Below are 27,125 nucleotides of genomic sequence, written 5' to 3' on the forward strand. Positions count from 1 at the left end.
ATCCTTGACACATATTTTGCAGTGCTTGTTCCTTCCGCACCTTCTGGATGACCCACAACTCGCAGGTTCTGCAGCCTGGACCAGTTCTCCTGCTCCTTAATCTTCACTCTCAGCAGATCTCCCAGGATCCCTACCTCGGCCTCCAGGGACAAGATCCAATCGCTCTGGTCGGACACCACCTTCCCCACCTCGTGTATCGTCACCCCATGTGCCTCAAGGCACTTCTCTACCCGGTCCATCGGTCCTCGCAGAGGGGCTACTACTCCCTCAATGGCCTTTGACCAGTCACCATGAACTCTCCTTCCTTTGCTCGCAAAATTTGTTTTTCAGCTGCTCCATCTGGGGATTTCCCAGTGGAAAAGACACTTCCGCCTCCACCATTCTCTCAATTGCTGCTGTTTCTCAGGTCCCCTCCAACTCCTCAGCCAGGTCCAGTAGCCAGCAGACATACCAAACTTGGGGAGAACCTCTCCCTCTACACCTTTTGCACCACATTCCTGCCGGATATAAAGTGCCCAAGCCAAGCCTTCGAGCCGGAGCTGCCTGTGTGCGACCACTCACTCCAAGGCCGCCACCGGATATCCTGCAGTAATTAGTTCGCTGCTCCATCACCTTCTGCTTCCTTCCAGCCGTGGTCAACTTCGCTTCAATTTTTCCAAGAGTGACAAAAGATTATAAATTGATTTATAACTTGCCAAGTAGGCAAGTTCATTTTCTCCCCATCTGTTTTGTCTCTGGGATAATGGTTTTGTAGACGCTTGCTGGTCTTTGGTGGGTTTTTAAAAAAGTGATTCTCCACTTGAGAGGAAGATCGTGGTCATTTTTGATCTTGTCCTGGCCTAACTCCCATAGGATAGCTCTCACTTTCTGAACCCTAGAGCATTTTGGAAATGTCAAATTCTTCGACCAAATCAAATGACCAACAGATTTGATGGATAACGTGAGGAAAATTATTGTGCTCAAAATTTGAATGATTTGCAGAATTTTGACAGAATGCAAAACAATGAGCATTAGGAAACGTGAAATTTAAAATCAATTATTTAAATTATGTCAAACTGGAAATGACCCAATTTAATTACAGTAAAAACAAGATTGAATTTGAAACAACTTGACAAGTACATTTCAGTGAATATGTAAAATCAAGTTAAATGTTAAGAATCATAGGCTTCAGCCAAATTAATAACATCTTGAAATTATTACTGACAGAGACTTTATTTTCTGATGTAGTTACACAATCAGGTTCTGCAGATATTTGAAGGCTTTAGGTTTGTGACATTGTTTACCACATTTGTGCATACATTACTATTAAAGCTATGACAGTTTTCATAAGTACAATAAATCATTAAACTAGAAATAACATGTTTTGTATCGTTAAAACAAATACAAATATATAGCGACTGAGGAGTTTGTAAAGTATTTGTTCTTGGTTAAAATCTCAATGGAATTTCCAAATTATTCCTGTATTGATGAAAACCCGATTGCAATATTCATTAACATTGTTTAAAAATGGAAGTACACTGTAGTCATCGGGTTTGTTATTTGGTATTGAAGGCTAAAATGTACCAAATTACTTCAAACGTTGCACAAATGCACAAGATCTTTTTTAAAAAAAGCATTTCTAATGTTTCTTAAAACTGAAACATTTAATCAATTGACATGATCAGCAATGAATAAGTAAAACAGTATGGAAACAACTCCTTCACCAACTTTTATTCCCACCCTCTTTTATTCATTTACTTAAAAGGCTTAGTGAAAATAAGGAGATTCATAGAATCACACTGTGAAGTCAAAATAGATAGGAAAAATTAAGTCCACAAATCTAGTAATTTCTGTTTCTGATACTTCCAATATCACTTGCTAATGCTGCACCCATCTGTTGATCCTATGATAAAAGCTTATAATAATTCTAATGGCATGATGAAGTGACAGTAGCACTTCAGGCAATATATCATTTTAAAAAGCAGACAAGTTTACAGACACTGGAGGTTAGTTGTGTGTTAGTTTTATAAATCAATATTCCCCTCAATTCCACTTTAGAAATTTTAGTCATGAAGTTAAGGTAGAACAATTTAAGGACGGCCATGGATACCATGAATAGTATTTTCTATACATTCCAATGACTAAGAACTACAGGAATTCAACATAATTTTCTGGAATGAGTCCTGTTTTGCCATTGAGGGTTCCTTCTAGCCAACCGGGCTCTCGTGAAGAGCGAACTGGAGAATGAAGAAAATAAAGAACAGGAATTTTAATTTAGGTGGAAAAATCGATTAGATGCAGCAATACTATTACATTTTATAATCAGTATCTATACCAATACAGAACATGCATATAATCTCTTTTTTCACATGGTCAAAAAGAAGATTCCATGGACCAAAGAGTGCACCAAATCATGGAACATGTAGAATGAACTTTAACCATCTCTTTAGCTTCTTTCCTGCAAACCTGCTGAGGCTTCTTCGACACCACCTTCAAAACCCATGACTTCCACCAGCCAGAAGGACAAGGGCAGCAGGCACATGGGAACATGATCATCTGCAAGTTTACCTCCAAGTTACACAACCCGGAGTTGGAACTACATTACTGTTGCTTTGATGTCACCGGATCTGTATCCTGAAATTCCATCCCGAAGAGCACAATCTGCACCACAAAGGTTGGAGTGGTTCAAAAGTGTAATGAATGTAGGAATTCCAGATGCACCGTATTATATGTATTTGGTGCAGTAAGGGTTAAAACACCTGGGTTAGTGGGTGTGACTTCTGCAGTCGTGTTTTTAAAGAATCCTGGTTTGAAAGATTTTGGGAGCCTGAGGTGCAATTAAGGCATTGCAAAGGTTTGGGCTAATGGAGTTTTGTTTGGATTAAGGGGGTTCCCTGTGGAGCTAATCAGATACATTGTTGTGTTTCAGCTTGATATGGTGATGTAATTAATGAGAAGAGCTCGAGTACCAGATACTTTGCAGTGAAGTTTAGTTTTAGTTCTGGAGATGGAAGCCATACAGGCGCCGGAATGTGGCGACTAGGGGCTTTTTACAGTTACTTCATTTGAAGCCTACTTGTGACAATAAGCGATTTTCGTTTCATTTCATTTCATTTCATGAAGACAGTTTCTGAAGACTTCAGAGAGAGATCCTACATTGTTCTGACAAGGTCACGTCTCTTTCTTTAAAGCAGTTCCAAAGTAGAGCATCCAGACATCTCTGTACAGCAGGGTATTCCCGAGTGCTAACTGTATTTGAAAGTGGATTGAGAGCTCAGATGGTTTTGTTGTTTGAGTGGGAATAAAGATAGCAGTTAAGGGTATTGTGTCACTGTACTGATTCTCATTATTTAAGGGATAATTGTAAGCTATTTTTCTTGTGTGGTGTTAAAGATATTTTAATGCCGTGTTAGTAATAAAGTTTGCTTTAATACACCATATCCCTGTTTTGTGCGAAATCACTCCTGGAGCGAGGTATCCTTTCCTCACTGTTGGGGTCTGGTCCTGAATCGTAATAAAAGGTTCACCATCCTTCTCAAGAGCAATTGGGGACGGGCAAACAATTTTGACTTTGCTGGTGATGCTCACATTGCCAGAAGAAACTAAAAAAATGTTAACAGTGCAGAAGGAACGCAATCATCTATGTGGCACATCAGTGGACAGCTTTTTGCTTTGGGTCTTTGCATCACTGGAAACAAACAATCATCAAGATTGCCTCCTACAAGAGACACCATGACATAGTTCTACCAGCATCTAAGCAGAGAAAACAATACTCCACTGGAGGTAAAACAAAAAAGGTGGAATTCCTGGTCCAAATGAAGCTGAGGAGCACCTATTTTCAGAGTGTGCCCTAAGCAACCTTCAGTCAGAATTCCAGACAGGCTGTTCAACTCAAAGGGTTCCCAAATCACTATATGTGCACACTGAAACTAATAGCAAAGAAACTCAAAATGACACATTCAAAGGATTTCAAATAGTGGAAATGTTAACTTTTAAAAGACTAAAGGTTCCAATTCAATGCCAAAGAAGATTTTCCCTTGCACAATTTCTTAATCACTTAAACTATGGCCGTGATTTTGTGGCTGCGTTGAGCTCGGGTGAGAGTGCAACGCGGCCGGTAGATGCTGGGAAAAGCCTGCCGTGGGCTTCCCAGCAGCCTACACGCCTCGCGGGATATAACCAAGTCCCCAAGGCATCGCAATTACGCCCAAAAAAGGTGTGATGGAAATGCTCTCGCTGACATGGGTTTTGAACCTATGTTCGCAGGCGTATCCAGGATCTACCGGCGTCCCCAGCGAGGCTGCAGCCATTCAGTACTGGTCCACACAAACATCGACCAGACGGAACGGCACCGGGGGGGGTCTCTTAGGCCATCGGAGGCTCCTTCGTGGCCAGGGATAGTGCAGGGTGAGCCGCTGGTCCTCCCCGTGGAAAGCGGGCACCTTGGCACTGCCCAGCTGGCACATTGCCAGTCACCCTGGCACTACCAAGGTGCCTGGGTAGCACTGCCAGTGCGCCGGAGCAAGGGTGCCCAGGTGCTAGGGTGGCATTGCCAAGGGTCAGGGCCCAATGGGGCAGGTAAAAGGGACCTGTAATGGCATGTGAGGGGGCCTGAAAAGGGGGACCCCCAGGGACCCCATAGTGGGGTGTCCTCACTTGAGGGGTTGTGGGGTAATGCCCATGTGTGTGGGGTGACATTGCCCATGAGTGGGGGGGGTGGGGGACCCACAAGCTCATTTAGAGATCGGGGCACCCTTTCAAAATGACGGCCTGATCTCTGAACTCCCCAGAGCGGAAAGAAATTCTATGTGTGGGCTGAATAGGTGAGAAACTCCCCAGGACCCAAAAAAGTAACTGAAGTGTCATTGAATAGCAGTGGGGAACTTGCCGGCAGAGCTAGCAGGAATCTCCCTGAAAAAACGCCACAAATTAAGTTCAAAGTTTTTCCATTAAATACCGCCCTGGATTCAATTGATCACCTAATGAACTGAACAAAGCTTTGCTGCAAAAGATGAAAACAGCTGTAACATGAATCCGAAAACAACTGAGCATTTAAACAATTTTCAACAAATATTAGAAATAGTCTAAAACATGAACATGAAGGGCATCTAAGTCAGAGAAGCAAATCTTAGGCAGTGGAACCTTGTTCCCACTCATTGTCTAGATCAGGGTTTATCAAAGTGCAAGTTGCAACACGGTGGGTCACAGGCAGTTTTCGATGGGGTCGCGAAGCGATCGGTCGCAGCGTTCCCACGATGGTCCCAATTGCGGGAGAAGCACCCAACGGCCACTACCGGCATATTTATTGCTGCCGCCTTTTAATAAGAAGGAAATTAGGCTGTGTGCAGATGTTGGGCCAGGAAGTGAGCAGGTTACATGCCCCTCACGTGCACTTGATGTCAAGCGCCCTATATGTACATGTTTTTGGCACCAAATCATCACAAACAGCTTCTTCCACTTTCTCACTGCTGGCAAGTAAGACAAGAGTGCAGATGAATCATTTTACTACAGGTAAGAGATGGCGAGAGACACAAGCAGGCAGACTATCTACTGGCCAGGATCTCAGAACTATCTGCTGGTGAGAGCAGCCCAGGAGATTCCAGGGCAGGACAGAGCACTGCTAGTGTTAGCTCCGTACAGAGCGTCAGGGCTTCTGGTTAACAGCCTAGAAAGAAGAAAATTAACTCGGAAACAAAGCAGTATAAAGATGATTTCTTGAGGTATGGTTTGTCAATTGTGCCAATGCAAATAAGGATGCAAAGCCCATGTTGTATGCAGGGAAATATTGGCAAATGAGAGACGTTTCAGATGTTGAAAGAGAAGTGGTGAGTCAAAATTTCCTTTTGAGGTTGAGGCCCCAGAGTCCGTTATTAACTTCCAACTGGCTCCAAATGAAAAGACTAAGCTGCTGTACCTAAGCTGTGATAGCACATTAAAAACACACCAAAAGCCCATGAGGTGGTCAGCTTCTGGAGTAGCATCCCCGAGGAGTATCCAGTGCTGAGTAAAACAAGCATTTTGTTTCTAATACCCTTCCGTTCTCGCAAGATAAGGACGGCACACAGGAACTGGCTGATGTCTGAACCTGATATGTGCATTGCTCTCTCCTCCTGTGAACCTGGTTGGGGTGAGATCATGAGGATCAAGCAGGCTCCCTCTCGTTTTGAAGGTAGAACATAGCGTGTACACGAATGTCGGCTGGCATGGGTCATATTGCTTGGCTAGTGTGGTCACAGGAAACAAAAGTTTGAATTATGGTTAATCAGGTGTCTTCAAGATGTAAGGGAGTTACTTTCAGCCATATTTGCTGCCAGAGAGAACAACAACATAGGCAGAATCGGGAAATGCAATTTTCTCCGCCCCCTCACCGGTGACGCAAACTCTGGCAATCCCAAATCCTGAATATTCTTGGAATCACCTCTAGGTTGACACAAATTGTGTGTTAAACATACACATTCTGTAATGAGGACGATACCAGTGCCCGCTATTTTAGCAGGTGATGCTCTAATTTCCAAGGGAAAATCGAGGAAGGATGGTACATTACAGGCTAGCTGCCGAAAAAGACAAATTGGGACAACTATAAAGACTATCAAATCTATCCTGCACCTGGAGGCAGCCCAAATCTTTAGTCCAATTGAGCAGAAGAATGTCAATATGTCCTCACAAACCACCTGGTTGGGTAAAAAATGATGTATAAAACATGGAGTTTTATGGAATATGTGCTCGTTCCCTGTGATGAATGTAGGAATTTCAGATACATTGTATTATAGGTACTTGGTGCAGTAAGGGTTAAAAGTCTGGGTTAGTTGTGTTCTTAAAATCCTGGGTTGACAGATTTTGGGAGCCAGGGGTGCAATGAAAGCATCGTAAAAAGCTTGGACCAATGGAATGTTGTTTGGATCAAGGGGATTCCCTGTGGAGTTAACTGGATTTTAACTTGGTATGATGCTGTAATTACTGGGAAGAGCCCAGGCTTTTTGCAGAAAAGACGATTTAGTTGAGTGTTAGCTGAAGATGTGAGCAGAAGTCAAGCATCTCAATTCAGTTAAAAGAATGTCTGTAGCTAGATTAGCAGTTCAGAAGTGTGTTTAGAAGGTGAGCTGAAATAAGCTGAAGCAGCTTCTGAAGAAATACAGCCAGAGTTCCTGTATGGTTCTGACAGGAATGAGGTATTTTCTTTAAAGCAGTATCAAAAGATCTCTTTCACAAATAACGTCTCAATAAAGCAGGTGGGCTGGGGTAGCTCAGTGGGCTAGACAGCTGGTTTGTTGGGCAGAACAAGGCCAGCAGCGCGGGTTCAATTCCCGTACTAGCTGAGAATTCTCCCTCTGTGTACCCGAACAGGCGCCGGAATGTGGCGACTGAGGGCTTTTCACAGTAACTTCATTGCAGTGTTAATGTAAGCCTACTTGTGTCAAAGGTTATTTATTATTTATTCCTGAGTGCTAACTGTATTTTAACAGTGGATTAAGAGCTCAGATTTGTTGATTGTTTTGAGTGGAAATAAAGATAGCAGCTAAGGGTTACTGTATCCACTGTATTGATTAGCATTAAGAGATAATTTGGACATTCTGAATTCTCCCTCTGTGTATCCAAACAGGTGCCGGAATGTGGCGATTAAGGGCTTTTCACAGTAACTTCATTGCAGTGTAAATGTAAGCCTACTTGTGACAATAAAGAGTATTATTATTATTATTAATTGTAAGCTATTTTCTGCTGTGATGTTAAAGATACTTTAATACTGTTAGTAATTCAGTTTGTTCTAAAATGCCATATCTCTACTTTTTCATGAAATCAATCCTGGAGCGAGGTATCCTTTCCTCAGTCTTACAAGATTAAAGTAAAATATTGGGGTTTCTGCCCAGTATCCTAGCCACTGTTGGAGCCTGGTTTGGGGCCGATCCAGAACATCACTGTATGTGCAAGTATAGTTGCTTGGTAGCATTAAATTTGAATATTGCTGAAAAAAGAGACATGCTGTTGAATCATTTTATCTTGCACTCATTAGGGCAGATTTGCAAGAATACCATTTACAGTGGTGGAACATACCCCTTCAGCAGTTCACAACAGGCAAGGTGCTGACCATGCTCAACTAGCCCATGCTTGTAAAACGCAAAACACAAGTGTGAAAAATTAGATGTAATTCCCGAGTGGACAACACTTACTAAACAATTCTGATTGTGCTAAGAATTACCCTAGCATCCAACTGCAGTTCATCTGTTGGGCTCACAGTGTGCACTTACCCATACTAGAAGATAAATATATTCACACATAGGACCTTCGTCTTTTGTAAACAGAAAGAGCATGTCCAGACTTTGTTCCTTTATCAACTTAGAAAAAACTTGGGAGGCACGAGGGGTCAGCCGTCTCCTGGTTCATTCCCTATGGTAATGCCTCGACCAGAGTTGACCAGCCTGGTTTGAATTTTTCTTTAAAGCTTGGCCCTTGTACTGTTCCCTCGTACATTGTCCATTGCAGCACCTCTACTCATCAGAATCCACTTGCCCACCAACCAGCATTTTCTCTAGCATGTAAATTGTTCTTCCCTTTGAAATATGCCGTTCTTGCAAATTGGTATGTCTCCTATTTTCAGCAATATGGAAATATGTGGCTTCCTCAGCACAAGTCAATATAGGCTTATATTAAGTGGAGGATGTTTGCAATTTATCAAATAGCTTCAGAGTAACTGTTTCTATTATCACAGCAGGTCTAATATTTCTGGTTACGCTCACCATTTTCAAACATTTCTCCCACTTTGAAGGATAACTCCGAGTAATGCCCTGCTTCACATGAGTAAACGGCCTTCGCTTGATCGTTTGGAACTCTAAAAAAATAAATGGAGCCATTACCTTGTTGCAAAGAGAATTCTAACAACACTATTTTGTGAACTATTAAATAGCAAATAACAAATGTGGTTGGTGCATGAATAATGTGAAACAGATTCAGAGTATGAAAGAATACTATACTTCAAAGCCAGAGCATTTTCTAAACTTATTAATGTGAATTCTACCAATGCCCGAAATAATTATGATACTGATCTAATTTTACTGGCACCAGAAAGGTTGACGGGGCAGGACAGAATTTCTGCTAAAGGGTTTTCTGTATAGTCTGGAATTGATCAGCAAACTCCACTCCCTTAGATATTTGTCTCTGAATGAGAATTTTTGCTTTTATAAAATATAATATCAACATTTAGCACCAATACAATGTAGATTTTCAAAGAAATGGAAGAGAAAATGCTAGCAGCCTCTGCAGTGAGAGTCTTTTTTGTTAAAGCACGATTTTGATCAGGGAGGCACATGAAAATCCAGAGGCTGCACTCTGGCTTTCAAAAAAACAACTTATCATAAGGGTATCTTAGGAGATATTTCAACAAAGATATACTGCATTGAGAAATAAAGATTCTGCTGGAAGGATGCACCCTCCGTGGTAACAAAGGAAGTTAAGGATGGTTTCCCATCGAAAGAAAATACGTAAAATCATGTGAACGATTAGTGGTAGGCCAGAAAATTGGAAACATTTTAAAAACCAGCAAAGAATGATGAAAACCATATCTAAAATATTTACAAACTTGGCAAATATAATCAGAAAAGCTATACACCAGGGAATCTTTGCACCCCAAGGGTACAAGGAAGGGCTCAGGGCATGTTCAAGGGGCCTTCAGCAACTCGCGTCACAGGGTGAATGAGTCAGCAGGTTTGTCTTCTGTTTTGAGCTTACAAAACACTTGGCAGAGTGGCTGGGGTTGTAGATCTGAGACCAGGAAGAGATCAGCCATGATCTGAGTGAATGGCAGAGCAGGCTCGAAGGCCTGAATTGCCTACTTCTGCTCCTAGTTCCTATGTTCCTCAAAGAAGAGGCTAAATCTTACAGAAATTGTCTCATGAAACAACTGAAGAACTTTGATGTCTTCACTTGACTGCTTTTCTAATGTCACTCTACATGCTAGACTGGAGTATATTTTCTCCCCCGCTTGGTATTACAATGTCGACTAAGTAAACTTTACCCATTGACCCGCAAGAATTTAGCTCATAAACTAGTGAAATGATGGTCAAATAGATCTGTCCAGTTTCCTAACAGCACTCGTGAGGAAGAAAACAATATTTTACCCAGTGCCAAATATTACATTATGAAACAAGGGAGTTTTCCATACCCATTAGGAGATTTGTCGCTAGTGGCAGTCACAGTTGGAAACTGGAACGATGCTAAAGATGATGTTGGCAAAGTTGGTGAAGAACTGAACCAGGAAGTTATAAATGAACTGGCGAGACAAAATAAAACGAGTAAATGATAAATTTTGTCAAAGCATACAGGTGATGCATTGTTAAAATTAGTTTATAATTTCTACAAATATTATACTGTTATGGGCCAGGGTTTAGAAAACATCAAAGTATATTATGGAGTTCACCTGACCTAGAACTGTTTATTGATTTTGGTTGCGATGAGCACAAGAGCCTGCCTGTCAGGTTTTATTCAACAAAGTGCTAAGGCACTTTTAATCAAAAAACAAGCTTTATTCAACAAATTTAGTTAACAGTTGTATAAACACACATAGTAAGAATTATGATCAACTACAAACATACAGACTGCAAACAGTTACAGTAATCTATGTATAATCCTTAATGGATTTTCCCTTAATTGTTCAATAACAAGATCCCAGAAAGCAAAAATCCCTTTGAACCAAAACAGTAGATAACTATACTCATTGGGTTTCTACTTTGGAATAAATCTTTAAAATTGAAAATAGAAAAAAGGGCAAAATACCTCTCTGTCAGAGTCGACAGCAGCCAAATGTGAAAACGAAAGTAAAAACTCACAGAGCCACAAACCAGCTCCAAAACTCAAATCGAAAGTAAAAACTCACAGAACCACAGCCAAGCTTCACCCACACAATGACATCACTGAAGCCATGTGATAAGACAATAACATTTCTTAAAGGGAGGCTCCCATGACAACACTATATGATTAAAATTCAGATATCTGTCCTTGTATATAACCAGTGTTACGATCTTGGTGAAGACCAGTAATGTTTAAAAAGAAATTCGAAATCCCAGTTATTAACTGAAGGAATTACCTCACATAATTTCATGTTTTAAACAAAAAAAAGCTTTACCGTAAAGGGTAAGTACAAAGAAAGTACTAACTTAACACCAAATTCCGTAAATACCATAAGCTCGAAAATATCAACAGGATACTTCCTGTTCTACTTTTATTTTTATCTATTCCCTTTGCTTTAGAGGATCTCAAGGATTCCTTCACTGGGACCAAACCAAGGTGCGCAGCTATCAGCAATTTGATTCCCCTTACGGTTCTTGCTATTCTCCAAAGGGTGAGATTTCTTGCTGCCCATTGGCTAGATGACCTTCCAACTCTCTCTAAACAACTCATGATTGTGGGCACCCGGACTTCCGGTTGCGGGGATGCGGAGCTAAGCCGCGCGTTTCGGCAGCTCCCGCGACAACGGACTTTCGGGCTCTCCAGAGGAGCCCCAACGGAGCTTTCTTCGGATTAATCCCATGTGGGAAGGTGCAGTGAGGTCCCCCCTACAATATATGGCAGGGATCAGCGGTGGAACGACGAGGAAAGAGGCCCTGGAGCAGAGACCAAAACTAGGGGAAGAAGGCAAGATGGCGGAGGGCGGAGTGCGAGCAGCATGGGGGCCAGACCAGCAGGAGTTCCTCAAGAGATGTGTGGAGGAGCTGAAAAAGGAGGTGCTGGCACCGATGCTCTTGGTGATCGAGGGGCTGAAGGAGACCCAGAAGACACAGGCGGTGGAGCTTCGTGAGGTGAATGATAAAGTGAATACCAACGAGGACGAGATCCTGGGCCTGGCGGTAAAAATGGAGGCGCACGAGGCGGTGCACAGGAGGTGGGCCGAGAGAATTGAGGTCCTGGAGAACAGGTCGAGGGGGAAGAACCTTCGGATTCTGGGTCTTCCCGAAGGAGTGGAGGGAGCTGATGCCGGGGCGTACGTGAGTACGATGCTCCATTTGTTGATGGGTGCGGAGGCCTCTCCGACCCCCCTAGAGCTGGAGGGGGCTCACCGGGTCCTGGCGAGGAGACCCAAGGCAGATGAGCCACCAAGGGCGATAGTGGCAATGTTCTATCGCTTCGCGGACAAAGAAAGTGTGCTGAGATGGGCCAAGAAGGTGCGGAGCAGCAGATGGGAGAACGCGGTGATCCGAGTATACCAGGATTGGAGCGCGGAGGTGGCAAAGAGGAGAGCTGGATTCAACCGGGCCAAGGCGGTGCTACATAGAAAAAGAGTCAGGTTCGGCATGCTGCAGCCTGCGCGACTGTGGGTCACTTATCAGGACAGACACCATTATTTTGAAACGCCAGAAGAGGCTTGGACCTTTATACAGACGGAAAAACTGGACTCGAACTGAGGGGATGTGGTTGTATATGGGGTTGTAAATATGGGTAAAGAATATTTTGTGGGTGGGATGATGGATGGGGATGTGGGTAGAGATCTGGGTAAAATTCCTAAAATTTCCTTTTTTCATTTCTGTAGACAAAATGATGATGATGGGGAATGTGGGCGTCAGTGCTGGAGGGAGGAGAGACTCCGAGATGAGGGAACTGGGGTGATGGCCGCAACAGGAGCTGCGGCACAGGGGGCGGGGCTGGTTCAGGAAAGCGCGGGCTTTTTCCCGCGCCAAAAAGGGGCGGGGGGGGATCGAGGAAGGTAAGGAGGAGGAGAGGCTCCCACACGGGGGAGATCAACGGGAAGGCGGGGGAAGCCGGGGTCAGCAGAAGAGCAGAAGTCAGCTGACTCACGGAAATAATATGGGGGGAGCAAAAGGGGGATTCTAGGGTTGCTGCTGCACTGTCCGAGGGGGAACTGAAAATGGAAGAGGTGGCCGGGGCGGGGGTTCCCTGCCTGGGGGACTGGAGGGTGCGGGAAGCGCGAGCACGGGACTGGCCTAAGATAGGAGATGGCTAGTCGGCGCGGGCGGGCGGGGGGTAACCCCCAATCCGGCTGATCACGTGGAATGTGAGAGGCCTAAATGGGCCGGTCAAGAGGGCCCGAGCGTTCGCGCACCTAAAGGGACTGAAGGCAGACGTGGCCATGCTTCAGGAGACACATCTGAAGGTGGCAGATCAGGTCAGATTAAGGAAGGGATGGGTGGGACAGGTGTTCCATTCGGGGCTGGATGCGAAGAATAGAGGGGTGGCAATACTGGTGGGAAAGCGGGTGTCGTTTGAGGCCAAGAACATAGTAGCGGACAAGGGAGGCCGATACGTGATGGTGAGTGGTAGGTTGCAGGGGACAGAGGTGGTACTGGTGAATGTATATGCCCCAAACTGGGACGATGCTGGATTCATGAAACGGATGTTGGGGCGTATTCCGGACCTGGAGGTAGGGAGTTTGATAATGGGTGGGGATTTTAACAAGGTGCTGGACCCAGCATTAAATCGTTCCAGATCTAGGACGGGGAGGAGGCCGGCTGCGGCTGAGGTGCTTAGGGGGTTTATGGATCAGATGGGGGGAGTAGATCCGTGGAGATTTGCCAGGCCTTTGGCCAGAGAATTTTCTTTTTTCCCCCCACGTACATAAGGCCTACTCCCGGATAGATTTCTTTGTTTTGGGCAGGGCATTGATACCGAAAGTGGAGGGAACGGAGTATTCGGCCATAGCCATTTCAGACCATGCCCCGCACTGGGTGGAGCTGGAGCTGGGGGAGGAGAAGGACCAACGCCCGTTGTGGCGGTTGGATGTGGGACTGCTGGCAGACGAGGAAGTGTGCGGGAAGGTGTGGGGGTGTATTGAAAGGTATCTGGAGGCTAACGACAACGGGGAGGTGCAGGTGGGAGTAGTATGGGAGGCGCTGAAGGCGGTGGTCAGGGGAGAGTTCATCTCCATCAGGGCTCACAGGGTGAAGAGAGAGGGCAGGGAAAGGGAGAGGTTAGTGGGGGAGATTTTAAGGGTGGACAGGAGATATGCAGAGGCTCCCGATGAGCGACTACTCAAGGAGAGGCGAAGTCTCCAGACGGAGTTTGACCTGTTGACCACAGGGAAGGCAGAAGCACAGTGGAGGAAGGCACAGGGGGCGATATATGAATATGGGGAGAAGGCGAGCCGGATGCTGGGACACCAGCTCCGTAAGAGGATGGCAGCGAGAGAAATAGGTGGAGTCAAAGATGGCAGGGGAACTATGGTGCGGAGTGCAGGGAAAGTGAATGAGGCTTTTAAGGCCTTTTACGAGGAACTGTATAGGTCCCAGCCCCCAGAGGGAAAAGAGGGGAAGTGGCGATTCTTGAATCAGTTGAGGTTCCCAAGGGTGGAGGTGCAGGAGGTGGCTGGTCTGGGGGTGCCAATTGGGGTGGAGGAGCTGGTTAAAGGACTGGGGAGCATGCAGGCAGGGAAGCCCCCGGGGCCGGATGGATTCCCGGTGGAGTTCTACAGGAAGTATGTAGACCTGTTAGCCCCGTTGCTGGTAAGGACCTTCAATGAATCAAGGGAGGGGGGGACCCTGCCCCCGACAATGTCGGAGGCGACGATCTCTTTGATCTTAAAGCGGGATAAGGACCCACTGCAATGTGGGTCATACAGACCGATCTAGCTCCTTAATGTAGATGCTAAGTTGCTGGCAAAAATGTTGGCCATGAGGATTGAGGACTGTGTCCCGGGGGTGATTCACGAGGACCAGACGGGATTCGTAAAGGGTCGGCAGTTAAATACTAATGTGCGAAGGCTCCTCAATGTGATAATGATGCCATCGGTGGAGGGAGAAGCGGAGATAGTGACAGCCATGGACGCGGAGAAGGCCTTCGATCGGGTAGAGTGGGAGTATCTCTGGGAAGTGTTGAGGAGGTTTGGGTTCAGGGGAGGGTTTATCAGTTGGGTTAAGCTCCTGTATAAAGCCCCGGTGGCGAGTGTGGTCAGGAACCGGGGGAGGTCGGAGTATTTCTGGCTGTATCGAGGGACGAGGCAGGGGTGCCCCCTGTCCCCTCTGCTGTTCGCATTAGCAATTGAACCTTTGGCCATGGCGTTAAGGGAGTCGGGGAAATGGAAGGGGGTGGTTCGAGGGGGAGAGGAACATCGAGTGTCGCTGTACGCAGACGACCTGTTGCTGTATGTGACGGATCCAGTGGAGGGGATGGTTGAGGTAATGCAGATCCTACGGGAGTTTGGAGACTTTTCGGGCTATAAGCTCAATGTGGGAAAGAGTGAGCTCTTTGTGATCCATCCGGGGAACCAGGGAAGAGGGATAGACGACCTACCGTTGAGGAGGGCGGAGAGGAGCTTTCGATACTTGGGGATTCAGGTAGCTAGGAGGCACTGCACAAACTTAATTTGACGCGGTTGGTGGAACAGATTGAGGAGGATTTTAAAAGGTGGGACATGTTGCCACTCTCGCTGGCGGGTAGGGTACAGTCGGTTAAAATGGTGGTCCTCCCGAGATTTCTTTTTGTATTCCAATGCCTCCCAATTGTGATCGCTACGGCCTTTTTTAAGAGGGTAAGCAGGAGCATTACGGGATTTGTGTGGGCGAGCAAGACCCCTGCAGATGGGAGTAGTATGTGAGGCGCTGAAGGTGGTGGTCAGGGGAGAGTTCATCTCCATCAGGGCTCACAGGGTAAGGAGGGGGTTCTTGGAGCGTAGCAGAGATAGAGGAGGGTTGGCATTGCCGAATCTGGGTGGTTATTATTGGGCAGCCAACGTGGCAATGATCCGTAAGTGGGTGATGGAGGGAGAGGGGGCGACGTGGAAGAGGTTGGAGATGGCGGCCTGCAAGGGAATGAGCCTGGGGGCGTTGGTGACGGCACCGCTGCCGCTCTCGCCGACAAGGTATACCACGAGTCCCGTGGTGGCGGCAACGCTAAAGATCTGGGGGCAGTGGAGATGGCACAGGGGTGCGACGGCAGCCTCGGTGTGGTCCCCGATCAGAGACAACCATCGGTTTGTCCCAGGAAGGATGGACGGGGGATTTCAGAGCTGGCATCGGGCAGGGATTAGAAGAATGGGGGACCTGTTCATTGACGGGACATTTGCGAGCTTAGGGGCACTGGAGGAGAAGTTTGGGCTACCCCCGGGAAACGCTTTCAGGTACATGCAAGTGAGGGCGTTTGTGAGGCGGCAGGTGAGGGAATTTCCACTACTCCCGGCACAGGGGATTCACGATAGTGTGATCTCGGGCATATGGGTCGGGGAGGGCAAGGTGTCGGCGATATTCCAGGAGATGAAAGAAGAGGGGGAGGCTTTGGTAGAGGAGCTGAAGGGTAAATGGGAGGAGGAGTTGGGGGAGGAGATTGAGGAGGGGCTATGGGCTGATGCCCCAAGTAGGGTTAATTCCTCTTCCTCGTATGCCAGGCTTAGCCTGATACAATTTAAGGTGGTTCATAGAGCGCATATGACGGGGGCGAGGCTGAGTAGGTTCTTTGGGGTGGAGGACAGATGTGGGAGGTGCTCAGGAAGTCCGGCGAACCATGTCCATATGTTTTGGTCATGCCCGGCACTGGAGGGGTTCTGGAGGGGAGTTGCGGGAACAGTATCTAAGGTGGTGAAAGTCCATCAAGCCAAGCTGGGGGCTAGCACTATTTGGAGTAGTGGATGAGCCGGGAGTGCAGGATGTGAAAGAGGCCGGCATTCTGGCCTTTGCGTCCCTAGTAGCCCGGCGAAGGATCTTGCTAATGTGGAAGGAGGCGAAGCCCCCCAGCGTGGAGGCCTGGATAAATGATATGGCTGGGTTCATCAAGTTGGAAAGGATAAAGTTTGCCTTGAGAGGGTCTGCGCAGGGGTTCTACAGGCGGTGGTAACCGTTCCTAGACTATCTCGCGGAGCGTTAGATGAAGGTCGGACAGCAGCAGCAGCAACCGGGGGGGGGGGGGGGTCCTTTGGGCGGCATGTGAGCAAGAAAGCACATGAACGATCTGGAAACTGACACGTACGGGAAGAATCCAATGTACAAAGTTCTGTATTTTATTGACTCGCCATGTTCATGTCTTGCCACGCAAGTTTTTTTTCTTTTCTTTGTTGCGGCGGGGGGGGGGGGGGGGGGGGGGGGGGTGTTTGTTTGTAATGTGGAAAATATTGTTATTGAAAAATTCCTAATAAAAATATATATATTTTTTAAAATGATTGTGGGCACCCCAGCTCAAGTCTGGTTCTCACTGCTTTCCTGCTCGGTGACTCCAAAGTCAGAAAGCATGCTTGGTTTTTGGTAGCCCTCTGCGACTGGCCTCCAGCCTCTGGCAGATTCTCTCTCTCTGCTTGTCTGAAAACTACTTCTAGTTTCCAACTGCCTGTTTCTGTGAGAAAATGCACAGATAAACCCTAAACCATAAAACCTTCCTGTGATGTATCCCCACGGCAACTTGGCATAACATTTATCTCAAATCGAAATTCAAACTAATTTGCTCCAATTCCCAAACCTCTCCTTTGATCTTAAAAGTATATAGATACTTTAAGGCCTTCCCTTGTTCACCAGTTGTTTCCAAAACATTCTTTAATCTGGGAAACCATAGGAATGATTTGAACCCCTGATTGCGACAACTATCGATTTCCTGGGTGGGTTTTTCCATCCCGCCGCATCAGATTTCTGGTTCAGCATGCCGTCGGGATTTTTCATTTTACCGGCTGGTCAATGGGGTTTCCCATTGTGGGGCAGCCCTACGCCATCGGGAAACCCCTGGGCTGCCGGCAAAAGGGAGCAACCTGACAAAGAACGGCGGAGAACTCAGCCCCCTGTCTCCAGCATGAAACTCGGAGAGATAGTGTTTTCACACTTCCAACTCTGGACTCTTTAAGTAATCATGGACCATCTTCTGAATTGTGATTACTCCTGGTCTGTTTACCAGCCACTCAAACCAGATGTTTCCATTATCTTAAGTTTAAAAATCTCGACGCCCAAATTAAAAGTTATAGTCCTGTAACAAATGAATCATGAACTTAAGATATTTTCACAACAGTGGCAAGACCATGCAGAACGGTATCACAGAAAGCAGAAGTTATACTGTGTAGACTGTTGTGTGCATTAATTCCCTCAGATGAGTGCTCCTGCAGGAGCTTGAACAAGAGGAATATCAACAAAGTAGCAAGAACATATAATTGAAATCAGATGTTTCCAACGATTTGATCATCGTATTCTTGAAGGCGCATTCACAAAAATTGGAAAATGCTCTATAAATTATTAATTATCCTGGCAAATAATGTGAATTATGATGGCACCATCTATTAACTGAGAATACACCTACTCATATCTTTGTTTCCAGCAGAAAGATTGCACTTTTTGCAAACCAATATTTTCCCCTATTCTTCACCACCTGCTCCTCAGTAGGCTTTCCATCCATCAGGGTTACTGGGAAACCTAGTGAAACATCGTGAAGAACCTACTGACAATTAGAAAAGAGCCTTAGGAGACACTGAATAAGGGAACACAGCATCGACTTCTGGTGGTGGCCATGGAGGAGTAGTTCGCACATTTGATAGCTCCCGCCTGTGACGGACTTTTGGACCTTTTCCCCCCAGAGTTTTGGGATAAATAGGTGAAGAGTGAGACAGTAAGGAGAAATCCCCCTCCAGTGTATGGAGAATTGGACCAGAAGTGGCCGTGTGAGAAGACAAAGTCCTATAAGGAAGACGCGAGCAGACCTGGTAACGTGGGAAAGCATGGCGGAGAAGCAGGGCCGCGGGGAGATGGCACAGTGGTCGACGGAGCAGCTGGTGAAGTTTTTCGAAGATTGCTTCGCCAAGCTGAAGGAGGACACGCTGGACCCGATTAAGGCTTTGATTGATCAAGTTGTGCAGAATCAAGAGACCCACGGGAGAGCGATCCAGGAGGTGGAGAAAAAGGTGTCCGAGCACGAGGACTACATAACCGTGCTGGAGGCCAAGGTGGAGATGTTGAACGACCGCCAGAAAAGAATGCAGGAGAAGCTGGAGGACCTGGAGAACAGGTCCAGGAGGCAGAATCTTAGAATTGCTGGCCTCCCTGAAGGCAATAAGGGATCGGATGCGAGGGCTTATGTGGCGGACATGGTGGAGAAGTTGATGGGGGCTGAGGCGTTCCCTCGGCCCCTGGAAGTGGATAGAGCGCACAGAGCCCTCGCGAAGAAGCCCCGAGCGAACGAGGCGCCGAGAGCCATGGTGGTACGCTTTCACCATTTCCTGGGCAAGGACCACATTCTGTGGTGGGCCAAGAAGGAATGGAGCAGCAAATGGGAGAACTGTGAGCTGCGCATTTATCAGGACCTGGGCGCGGATCTGGCCAAGAGGCGAGCTAAGTTTAATCGGGCAAAAATGGCCCTCTTTAAGAAGGGGGTGAAGTTTGGATGCTGTACCCAGCCCATCTGTGGGTCACACATGAGGAACGGGACTTGAAACACCAGACAAAGTATGGACTTTTATTAAAGAAAAGATGCTGGAGGCGAATTAAAAGACACTGAATCCTTGGAGAAGTACTGTGGCGGCGATTTGTTGTGCTGGGTTGTATAAATATAAGTAGTGCTATGTGTAATAAGGGGCTGTTTGGATGGCTTTGGGGTTGGTTCTGAGTGGATGGTAACTTTGTCTTTCAGAGAGCTGTTAGAGGGGGGATGGACTTTGGGGTTGGTTCTGTTTTTAGGGTGATTATTTTTCTAAAGTGGCTGTTTCTTCATTGTTTTTTTCTGATGGTTGTTTACTGGGGAATGTGATGCTTTAAAAATGTTTGTCCATGTTGGGGGGGGGGGGAAGAGAACAATGGGGAGACAGACTGCTTGGTGCCAGGGCCGGGCGCTATCAAGTCAGCATGGGTCAGCTGACTCTCGGAAGCGCAGTGGGGGGGAGCAGTTAAGCTGGAGCTTGACTTGGGGGGGGGTTGGGTTTCCAGTGTTGTTGCTGGGGGGGGGGGGGGGGGGGGGAGCTGCTTCGCTGACAGAGGAGGAACTGTTACTAGGGGACAAATGGGAGTTCGGGAACGGCGAATGCCCGAGGGGGGGCTCGAGGAGGCGGAGGGCATGAGCTAGGGGCTGGCTTAATAAGGGTGATGTCTAGTTGGCAGGGGGGGGGGGGGGGGAAGAGTGCTGGAAGCCCCCCGACCAGGCTGATTACATGGAACGTCAGAGGGTTGAATGGGCCGGTCAAGAGGGCTCGCGTGTTTTCCCATTTGAGGGGGCTGAAGGCGGACGTGGCAATGCTACAAGAGACACACTTAAAGGTTACAGACCAGATGAGATTGAGAAAGGGGTGGGTCAGCCAAGTGTTCCATTCAAGACTGGACTCAAAGACCAGGGGAGTAGTGATCTTGATCAGCAAACGAGTGGCATTCGAGGCAGGGAGAATCGTGTCAGACAAGGGGGTAGGTACATCATGGTGAGTGGGAAGCTGGAGGGCGTGCGGGTGGTACTCATGAATTGGGACAATGTGGAATTTATGAGGCGGGTTTTAGGTAAGATCCCAGGCTTAGAGTCACATAACCTGATCATGGGAGGAGACTTTAACACAGTCATTGATCCGGAATTGGACCTGTCAAAATCCAGGACAGGGAGGAGGCCGGCTGCGGCAAAGGAATTGAAGGGGTTTATGGAACAGATGGAGGGAGTAGACCCATGGAGGTTTCCACGGCCGAGGGCGAATGAGTTTTCTTTTTCTCACATGTCCACAAGAGATACTCTCGCATCAACATTTTTGTTCTGAGCAGGGCGCTAATATCGGAGGCGGTGGATACTGAGTACTCGGCAATCGCAGTGTCGGATCATGCCCCGCATTGGGTGGATCTACAGGTTAGCGTGGAGAGAGGGCAACGCCCGCTGTGGAGACTGGATGTGGGGTTGCTAGCGGACGAAGCGATCTGTGGGCGGGTTAACAAGTCCATCCAGAACTACTTGGAAACAAATGATACGGGGAGGTCTCCGCAGCAACGGTTTGGGAAGCTCTGAAGGCAGTGGTCAGAGGGGAATTAATCTCGATACGGGCCCATAGAGTGCCTGTTATGCCATACGGGGCTGTTTAGCACAGGGCTAAATCGCTGGCTTTGAAAGCAGACCAAAGCAAGCCAGCAGCACGGTTCGATTCCCGTAACAGCCTCCCCGAACAGGCGCCGGAATGTGGCGACTAGGGGCTTTTCACAATAACTTCATTTGAAGCCTACTTGTGACAAAAAGCGATTTTCATTTCATTCACTTTCACTTCATAGAGAAAAGGTGGAACGGGCTGAGAGGGATAGATTAGTGGAGGAGAAACTCCAGGTGGACAGGAGGTACTCGGAGGCTCCGGACACGGGGCTGCTGAGGGAGCGGCGGAGGTTACAGGCGGAGTTTGGGCTTTTGACCACAGGGAAAGCGGTGGAACAGTTGAGGAAGGCAAGGGGGGCGATTTACAAGTATGGGGAAAAAGGCAAGCAGAATGTTGGTGCACCAGCTCAGGAAAAGGGAGGCGGATAGGGAGATAGGTAAAGTAAAGAGTAGAGACGGTAATACTGTCCTGGACCCAGTGGGGGTTAATGAGGTATTTAAGGACTTCTATAGTAAATTATATGAGTCGGAACCCCCGGCTGGGGTGGAGGGGATGAGGCAGTTTTTGGATCAGTTGAGGTTTCCGAGGGTAGATGGTGATCTGTTGGAGGGGCTGGGAGCCCCAATTGAGATTGAGGAAATAATCAAGGGGCTGGAGGGCATGCAGTCGGGCAAGGCTCCGGGGCCTGACGGCTACCCGGTGAAATTCCGCAAGAAGTTTTCAGAGATATTGAGCCCACTGCTGGTGAGGACATTTAATGGAGCAAGAGAGAAGGGAGTCCTCCCCCCAACAATGTCACAGGCCTCGATTTCATTGATTCTGAAACGGGAGTAGGATCCGGAGCAATGCGGGTCATACAGGCCGATTTCTCTACTGAATGTGGATGTCAAACTGCTGGCTAAGATACTGGCCACAAGGATAGAGGACTGTGTCCTGGGGGTGAAAGGGGAAGACCAGACGGGATTTGTAAAGGGCAGGCAACTCAAGGTCAATGTGCGAAGGCTTTTGAATGTTATTATGATGCCCACAGAAGGAGAGGAAGTGGAGGTGGTGGGAGCGATGGATGCGGAGAAGGCTTTTGATCGGGTGGAGTGGAATTATCTGTGGGAGGCGCTGGGAAGGTTTGGGTTGGGTGAGGGCTTTATTGACTGGGTGCGGTTGCTCTATCAGGCACCAGTAGCGCGTGTGCGTACGAACTGGCTGAGGTCGGGGTACTTTAAACTACACCAAGGGACGAGGCAAGGTTGCCCCCTCTCCCCGTTACTGTTTGCTCTGGCCATAGAGCCATTGGCCATGGCGTTAAGAGCCTCGAGGAACTGGAAAGGGCTGGTTCCGGGGGGGGGGGGGAAGCACCCGGTCTCGCTTTACGTGGATGACCTGCTCTTGCATATTTCAGACCCGTTGGAGGGGATGGGGGAAGTAATGCGAATCCTGGGGGAATTGGGCAATTTTACAGGGTATAAATTGAACATGGGGAGAAGCGAGATGTTCGTGATCTAGAGGAGACTGGGAGAGCTGTCGCTTAGAATGGTAGGGAAGAGCCTTCGATGTCTGGGAATCGAGGTGGCCCGGGAATGGGAGGCACTGCACAAGTTAAACCTATCCCGGTTGGTAGAACAAATGGAAGGGGACTTTAAGAGATAGGACATGCTCCCGCCATCACAGGCGGGGAGGGTACAGACCGTGAAAATGATGGTCCACCCCAGGTTTCTGTTTGTCTTTCAGTGCCTCCCCATCTTCATCCATAAGGCCTTTTTCAAGCGGGAGAATAAGGTTATTTCGGGCTTTGTGTGGGCGGGTAAAACCCCGCGAGTGAAGAAAGTGTTGCTGGAGCGCAGTCGGGGGGGAGGGTGGGTTGGCGCTGCCGAACTTCTGCAATTACAACTGGGCGGCTAATATAGCCATCATCAGGAAGTGGGTAGTGGGGGAGGTGTCGGCATGGGAGCGGTTGCAGACAGCGTCATGTAAAGACACCAGTTTGGGAGCACTGATAACTTCCGTTCTCGCCGGCACGATACTCCGCAAGTCCGGTGGTGGGGGTGGCACTTGAGAACCTGGGGGCAGTGGAGGAGATATAAGAGAGTGGAGGGAGCATCGGATTGGACTCCAATTTATAATAATCATCGGTTTGTACCGGGTAGGCTGGATGGTGGGTTCCAGAGTTGGCAAAGGGCAGGAATTAGAAGGATGGGGGATCTATTTATAGACGGGAGCTTTCCCAGCTGGAAAGCCATGGAGGATAAATTTGAATTTCCAGCAGGGAATGGGTTTAGGTATTTGCAGGTTCGAGACTTCCTGAGAAAACAGGTGCCGGCCTTTCCGCTGCTGCCGCCACGGGGGACACAGGATAGCGTAGTCTCCAGTACCTGGGTGGGCGAGGAGAAGGTATCGGATATTTACCAGGAGCTTTCAGAGGCGGAGCAAACTCCGGTGGAGGAGCTTAAGGGCAAGTGGGAGGACGAGCTAGAAGGAGAGATAGAGACGGGTCTATGGGCGGATGCCCTAAGCAGGGTTAATACCTCCTCATCATGTGCCAGGCTTGGCCTGATACAATTTAAGGTAGTCCACCGGACACACTTGGCAGCGGCTAGGATGAGCAGGTATTTCAGGGTAGAAGATCGGTGTGCGAGGTGCGCGGGAAGCCCAGCAAATCATGTCCAATGTTTTGGGCATGCCCGAAGCTCAGAGGGTTTTGGCAGGGTTTCGCTCAGGCAATGTCCACGGTGCTAAAAACACGGGTGGTGCCGAGTCTGGAGGTAGCGAGCTTTGGAGTGTCGGAAGAGCCGGGGGTTCAGGGGGCGAAAGAGGCTGACGTCTTGGCCTTTGCCTCCCTGGTAGCCCGGAGATGGATCTTGTTAATGGGAGGGACTCGAAGCCCCCGAGTGTGGAGACCTGGGTTGGTGACATGGCTGGGAGTCTTGGTTTCGAGAAAATAAAGTTCGCCTTAAGAGGGTCAATGGTCGGGTTCACCCGGAGGTGGCAGCCGTTCGGCGACTTTTCGGGGGAAAATTAAAATGTCAGCAGATGCAGCATTCCGGGGGGGGGGGGGCGGTTTGTTGTTTTTTGGTTGGGATGTGTGAAGATTGAGATGGGGGGAAATGTTTATTATACCATGTTGATGCCAATGTTTATGTTATTTTTATAAAAATTTTCAAATACCTTCATAATAATATTCTTTTTAAAACGGAACACAGCATCACTAGCACAGTGGTTAGCACTGTTGCTTCACAGCACCAGGGACCGGTTCGATTCCCAGCTTGGGTCACTGTCTGTGTGGAGTCTGCACTTTCTCCTCGTGTCTGCGTGGATTTCATCCGGGTGCTCCGGTTTCCTCCCACAGGTCCCGAAAGACGTGCAGGTTAGGTGAATTGGACATTCTGAATTCTCACTTAGTGTACCCGAACAGGCACCATAGTGTGGAGACTAGGGGATTTTCACAGTAACTTCATAGCAGTGTCAATGTAAGCCTACTTGTGACACTAAAAGATTATTATTACTTACTCTGCAGGGAATGTGTTGCAAGACTGATCTGCATATTTTGGAAAATGAAGCAATTTAACTTTAGCGAGAACGCTTGAATATATTCAATTCTAGAGCGTGGCTATGTATCAATAGAATGAGCCACTGCGATGGCCTGCTATTTTTCGTAACGTGCGGTGTCACAATGATAACATGGTGCAGTGCCTAGATCAGGAGCTACAAGTTTATAATTTTTGTGTCTGTACTACTAGGTCCTGGCCCCTGCCATGCTAAAGATTCAGGCCCATGGGTTGGTAGTTCATCCAACATAGACTGCACTTTTCTCTGGGAGATTTTTGCTCATTTCCTGCACCATCCGCTGATCACCAAATAGGCTTTCAGTGTTTTTTCTGAGGTGCGCCTTTTGTTTTAATGCTCCCGCTCACTGCTTCCCTCTCCTTAATCCTCACTGTCAGTGAGTGCACAGGAGGAGGATCAAGGCAGGAGCAGCTTCTATGGACATTTTGAAAAAAAATATGGACAGTAGTTCCAGCTGGCAATCCATACCATTGAGACTCTCACTTCCAGAACATCGGAGCTTCAGCGTTGGTTGAGATAGGGATCGTTAACCCATGCCCAGGAGGGCAAGAGGGCGAGTGGTCCAGCGAGAGGTTAGGTCGGTGGAGGGCACAACTCGAAGGTTGGGGAGTGGATGAGACCAAAACACGAGGAGAGGGACCACTCTGAATTGGCACCAATTCCTCACCACGCGTCGAATGACGTTTAAACAAATTTCATGACGCTCAAGGAGATTACAGGCCCCACTAACTTACCAACTTAAAAGTGAAACAACTGTGTCATTTAATCTCTCCTGCCCTCCATCCTATCAAAGATCATCCCTTTTGTTCTTTAATCTATTATATTTCTAGTTTAGCATCATGGAATCATTATTGCACAGGAAGAGGCCGTTTGGCCCATTAAGTCAATGCCAGCTCTCCATGATACAATCCAGTCAGGCCCATTCACTCGCTCTACCTCTCTAACCCTGCCTGTTTATTTCTTCAAGCACCCATTCAATTTTCTTTTGAAATCATTCATCGTTTCTGTTTCCATCACCCTTATGGGGTGCGAGTTCCAGGTCATTGCCACTTGCTGTGTAGAAAAACACGTTCTTCACATCCACTCCTGCATCTCTTGCCCAAAGCCTGAAATCCGTGTCCCATAATCCTTGTACCATCAGCAAATGGGAACAGTTTGATTTTTGTTAACCATATCCATTCCTTTTGTAATTGTGTACACCTCGATCAAATCACCTCTCAATCTCCTTTGCTCCAAGGACAACCCCAGCATCTCCAACCATTTAGCTAAAACCCCTCATCCCTGGAACCATTCTGGTAAATCTCCTCTGCTCTCTCTGAAGGACCTTCACATCCATCATAAAGTGTGGTGATCAGAACTGGGAGCAGTGCTCTAATTGTGCTCTAACCAGAACTTTATAAAGCTTTATCAAATTTTTGCTCAGTTCTGACTAAAGATTATCAACCTGAAATATTAACTCTCCACAGATGTTGTCTAGCCCACTGAGTATTTGTAGCATTGTCTGTTTTTAATTACCACAGAGATAAGTCTTCCCATGATCTTCGCCTGTGAAGAATCAAAGCAGTTGCTACCAAATGTCGAACCCAAAAAATCTTTCAAACTTTCTGCCCTTTCCGTCTTCGTTAAAGTTTATATACACTTTGCACAATCTCTTAACTCAATAGGTAAGGAAATGATCTGGATTGCCTTTGTCGCTCAACAAACAAAATATGTAGGAACAGCAATACCATCAAGTTATCCATCTAAACTTCCTTAATCTACCCATTGTTAGGTGCAGACAGAACAGACAGAAATAGGAGAAAAGTCTTTCAATTCTACTCACCACATGCATGAGTTGGCTCAACTCAAACATTCCACATCACAAAGACTTAATCAATGTGTGTACTATCACTGTACATTAGACCTCAGGGTTTTGCACCAAGACAAATTAAGTGTTCGGGAATGTGGTTTGGACAGTGTTAAAACATTACACAAAGCTGTCAATTTACTGAAACCACATTTCTAGTGTCCCCATCCCCATGCTACCATTTAGTAGTTATTTGGAAACATGCTGCAGTTTTTAAAGGTATACATTAATGTATTTAGATTTTACACAATTGCATGTCCAGGTCATTTGGCATCACATGCGAATTCAAGTGCACTCACTATCAAAAGACAGAGAATCATAGAATCTCAACAGTGCAGAAGGAGGCCATTCAGCCCGCCGAGTCTGCACTAACCCTCTGAAAGAGCACCCTACCTCGGCTCAACACCCCACCCTATCCCCGCAACCCCACTAACCTTTGGACACGAAGGCGTCATTTATCGTGGCCAATCCACCTAACCTACACATCTTTGGACTGAGAGAGGAAAGAATGTACAAACTCCACACAGACATCATCTGCTATCTTTCAGGAACTGCAGCAAGAGCGGAGTTAGAAATGAAACATACAAGTTTTACAAAAATAATGCAATTCATTGATTAACCAAAACAGAATGTTCTTTACCGTGATCCTGTTTTCAACTCACTTCAACAAAAAGAAACTTATTCCTTCAATCAATGAAGAATTGATTTTACAAGAAGAATTCTGTATTGGTTATGGTAACTACTTTAGTTATTAGAATATCGCAAGGAACAAAAACTCCCCGATAGAAGACAAAACAGTTC

At 47.1% G+C, this 27,125-nt stretch overlaps 1 protein-coding gene across 3 annotated transcripts in view; it reads right to left on the bottom strand.

Annotated features, from left to right (window-relative positions):
* Positions 1-1,193: 1,193 nt before the first annotated feature.
* Positions 1,194-27,125, bottom strand: part of arhgap10 (Rho GTPase activating protein 10) — a 284,335-nt gene continuing 258,403 nt past the window's right edge. For all 3 annotated transcript variants that reach the window (XM_072496090.1, XM_072496089.1, XM_072496091.1), the window contains 3 exons: positions 10,133-10,240; positions 8,712-8,803; positions 1,194-2,216 (listed from right to left, as the gene is read on the bottom strand). In XM_072496090.1, coding sequence (XP_072352191.1) covers positions 2,128-2,216; positions 8,712-8,803; positions 10,133-10,240 — 289 coding nt within the window. In that variant the 3' untranslated portion in view covers positions 1,194-2,127. The remainder of the gene's footprint in view (positions 2,217-8,711; positions 8,804-10,132; positions 10,241-27,125) is intronic.

This window comes from Scyliorhinus torazame, chromosome 3 (assembly GCF_047496885.1).
Source record: "Scyliorhinus torazame isolate Kashiwa2021f chromosome 3, sScyTor2.1, whole genome shotgun sequence".
NCBI lineage: Eukaryota > Metazoa > Chordata > Chondrichthyes > Carcharhiniformes > Scyliorhinidae > Scyliorhinus > Scyliorhinus torazame.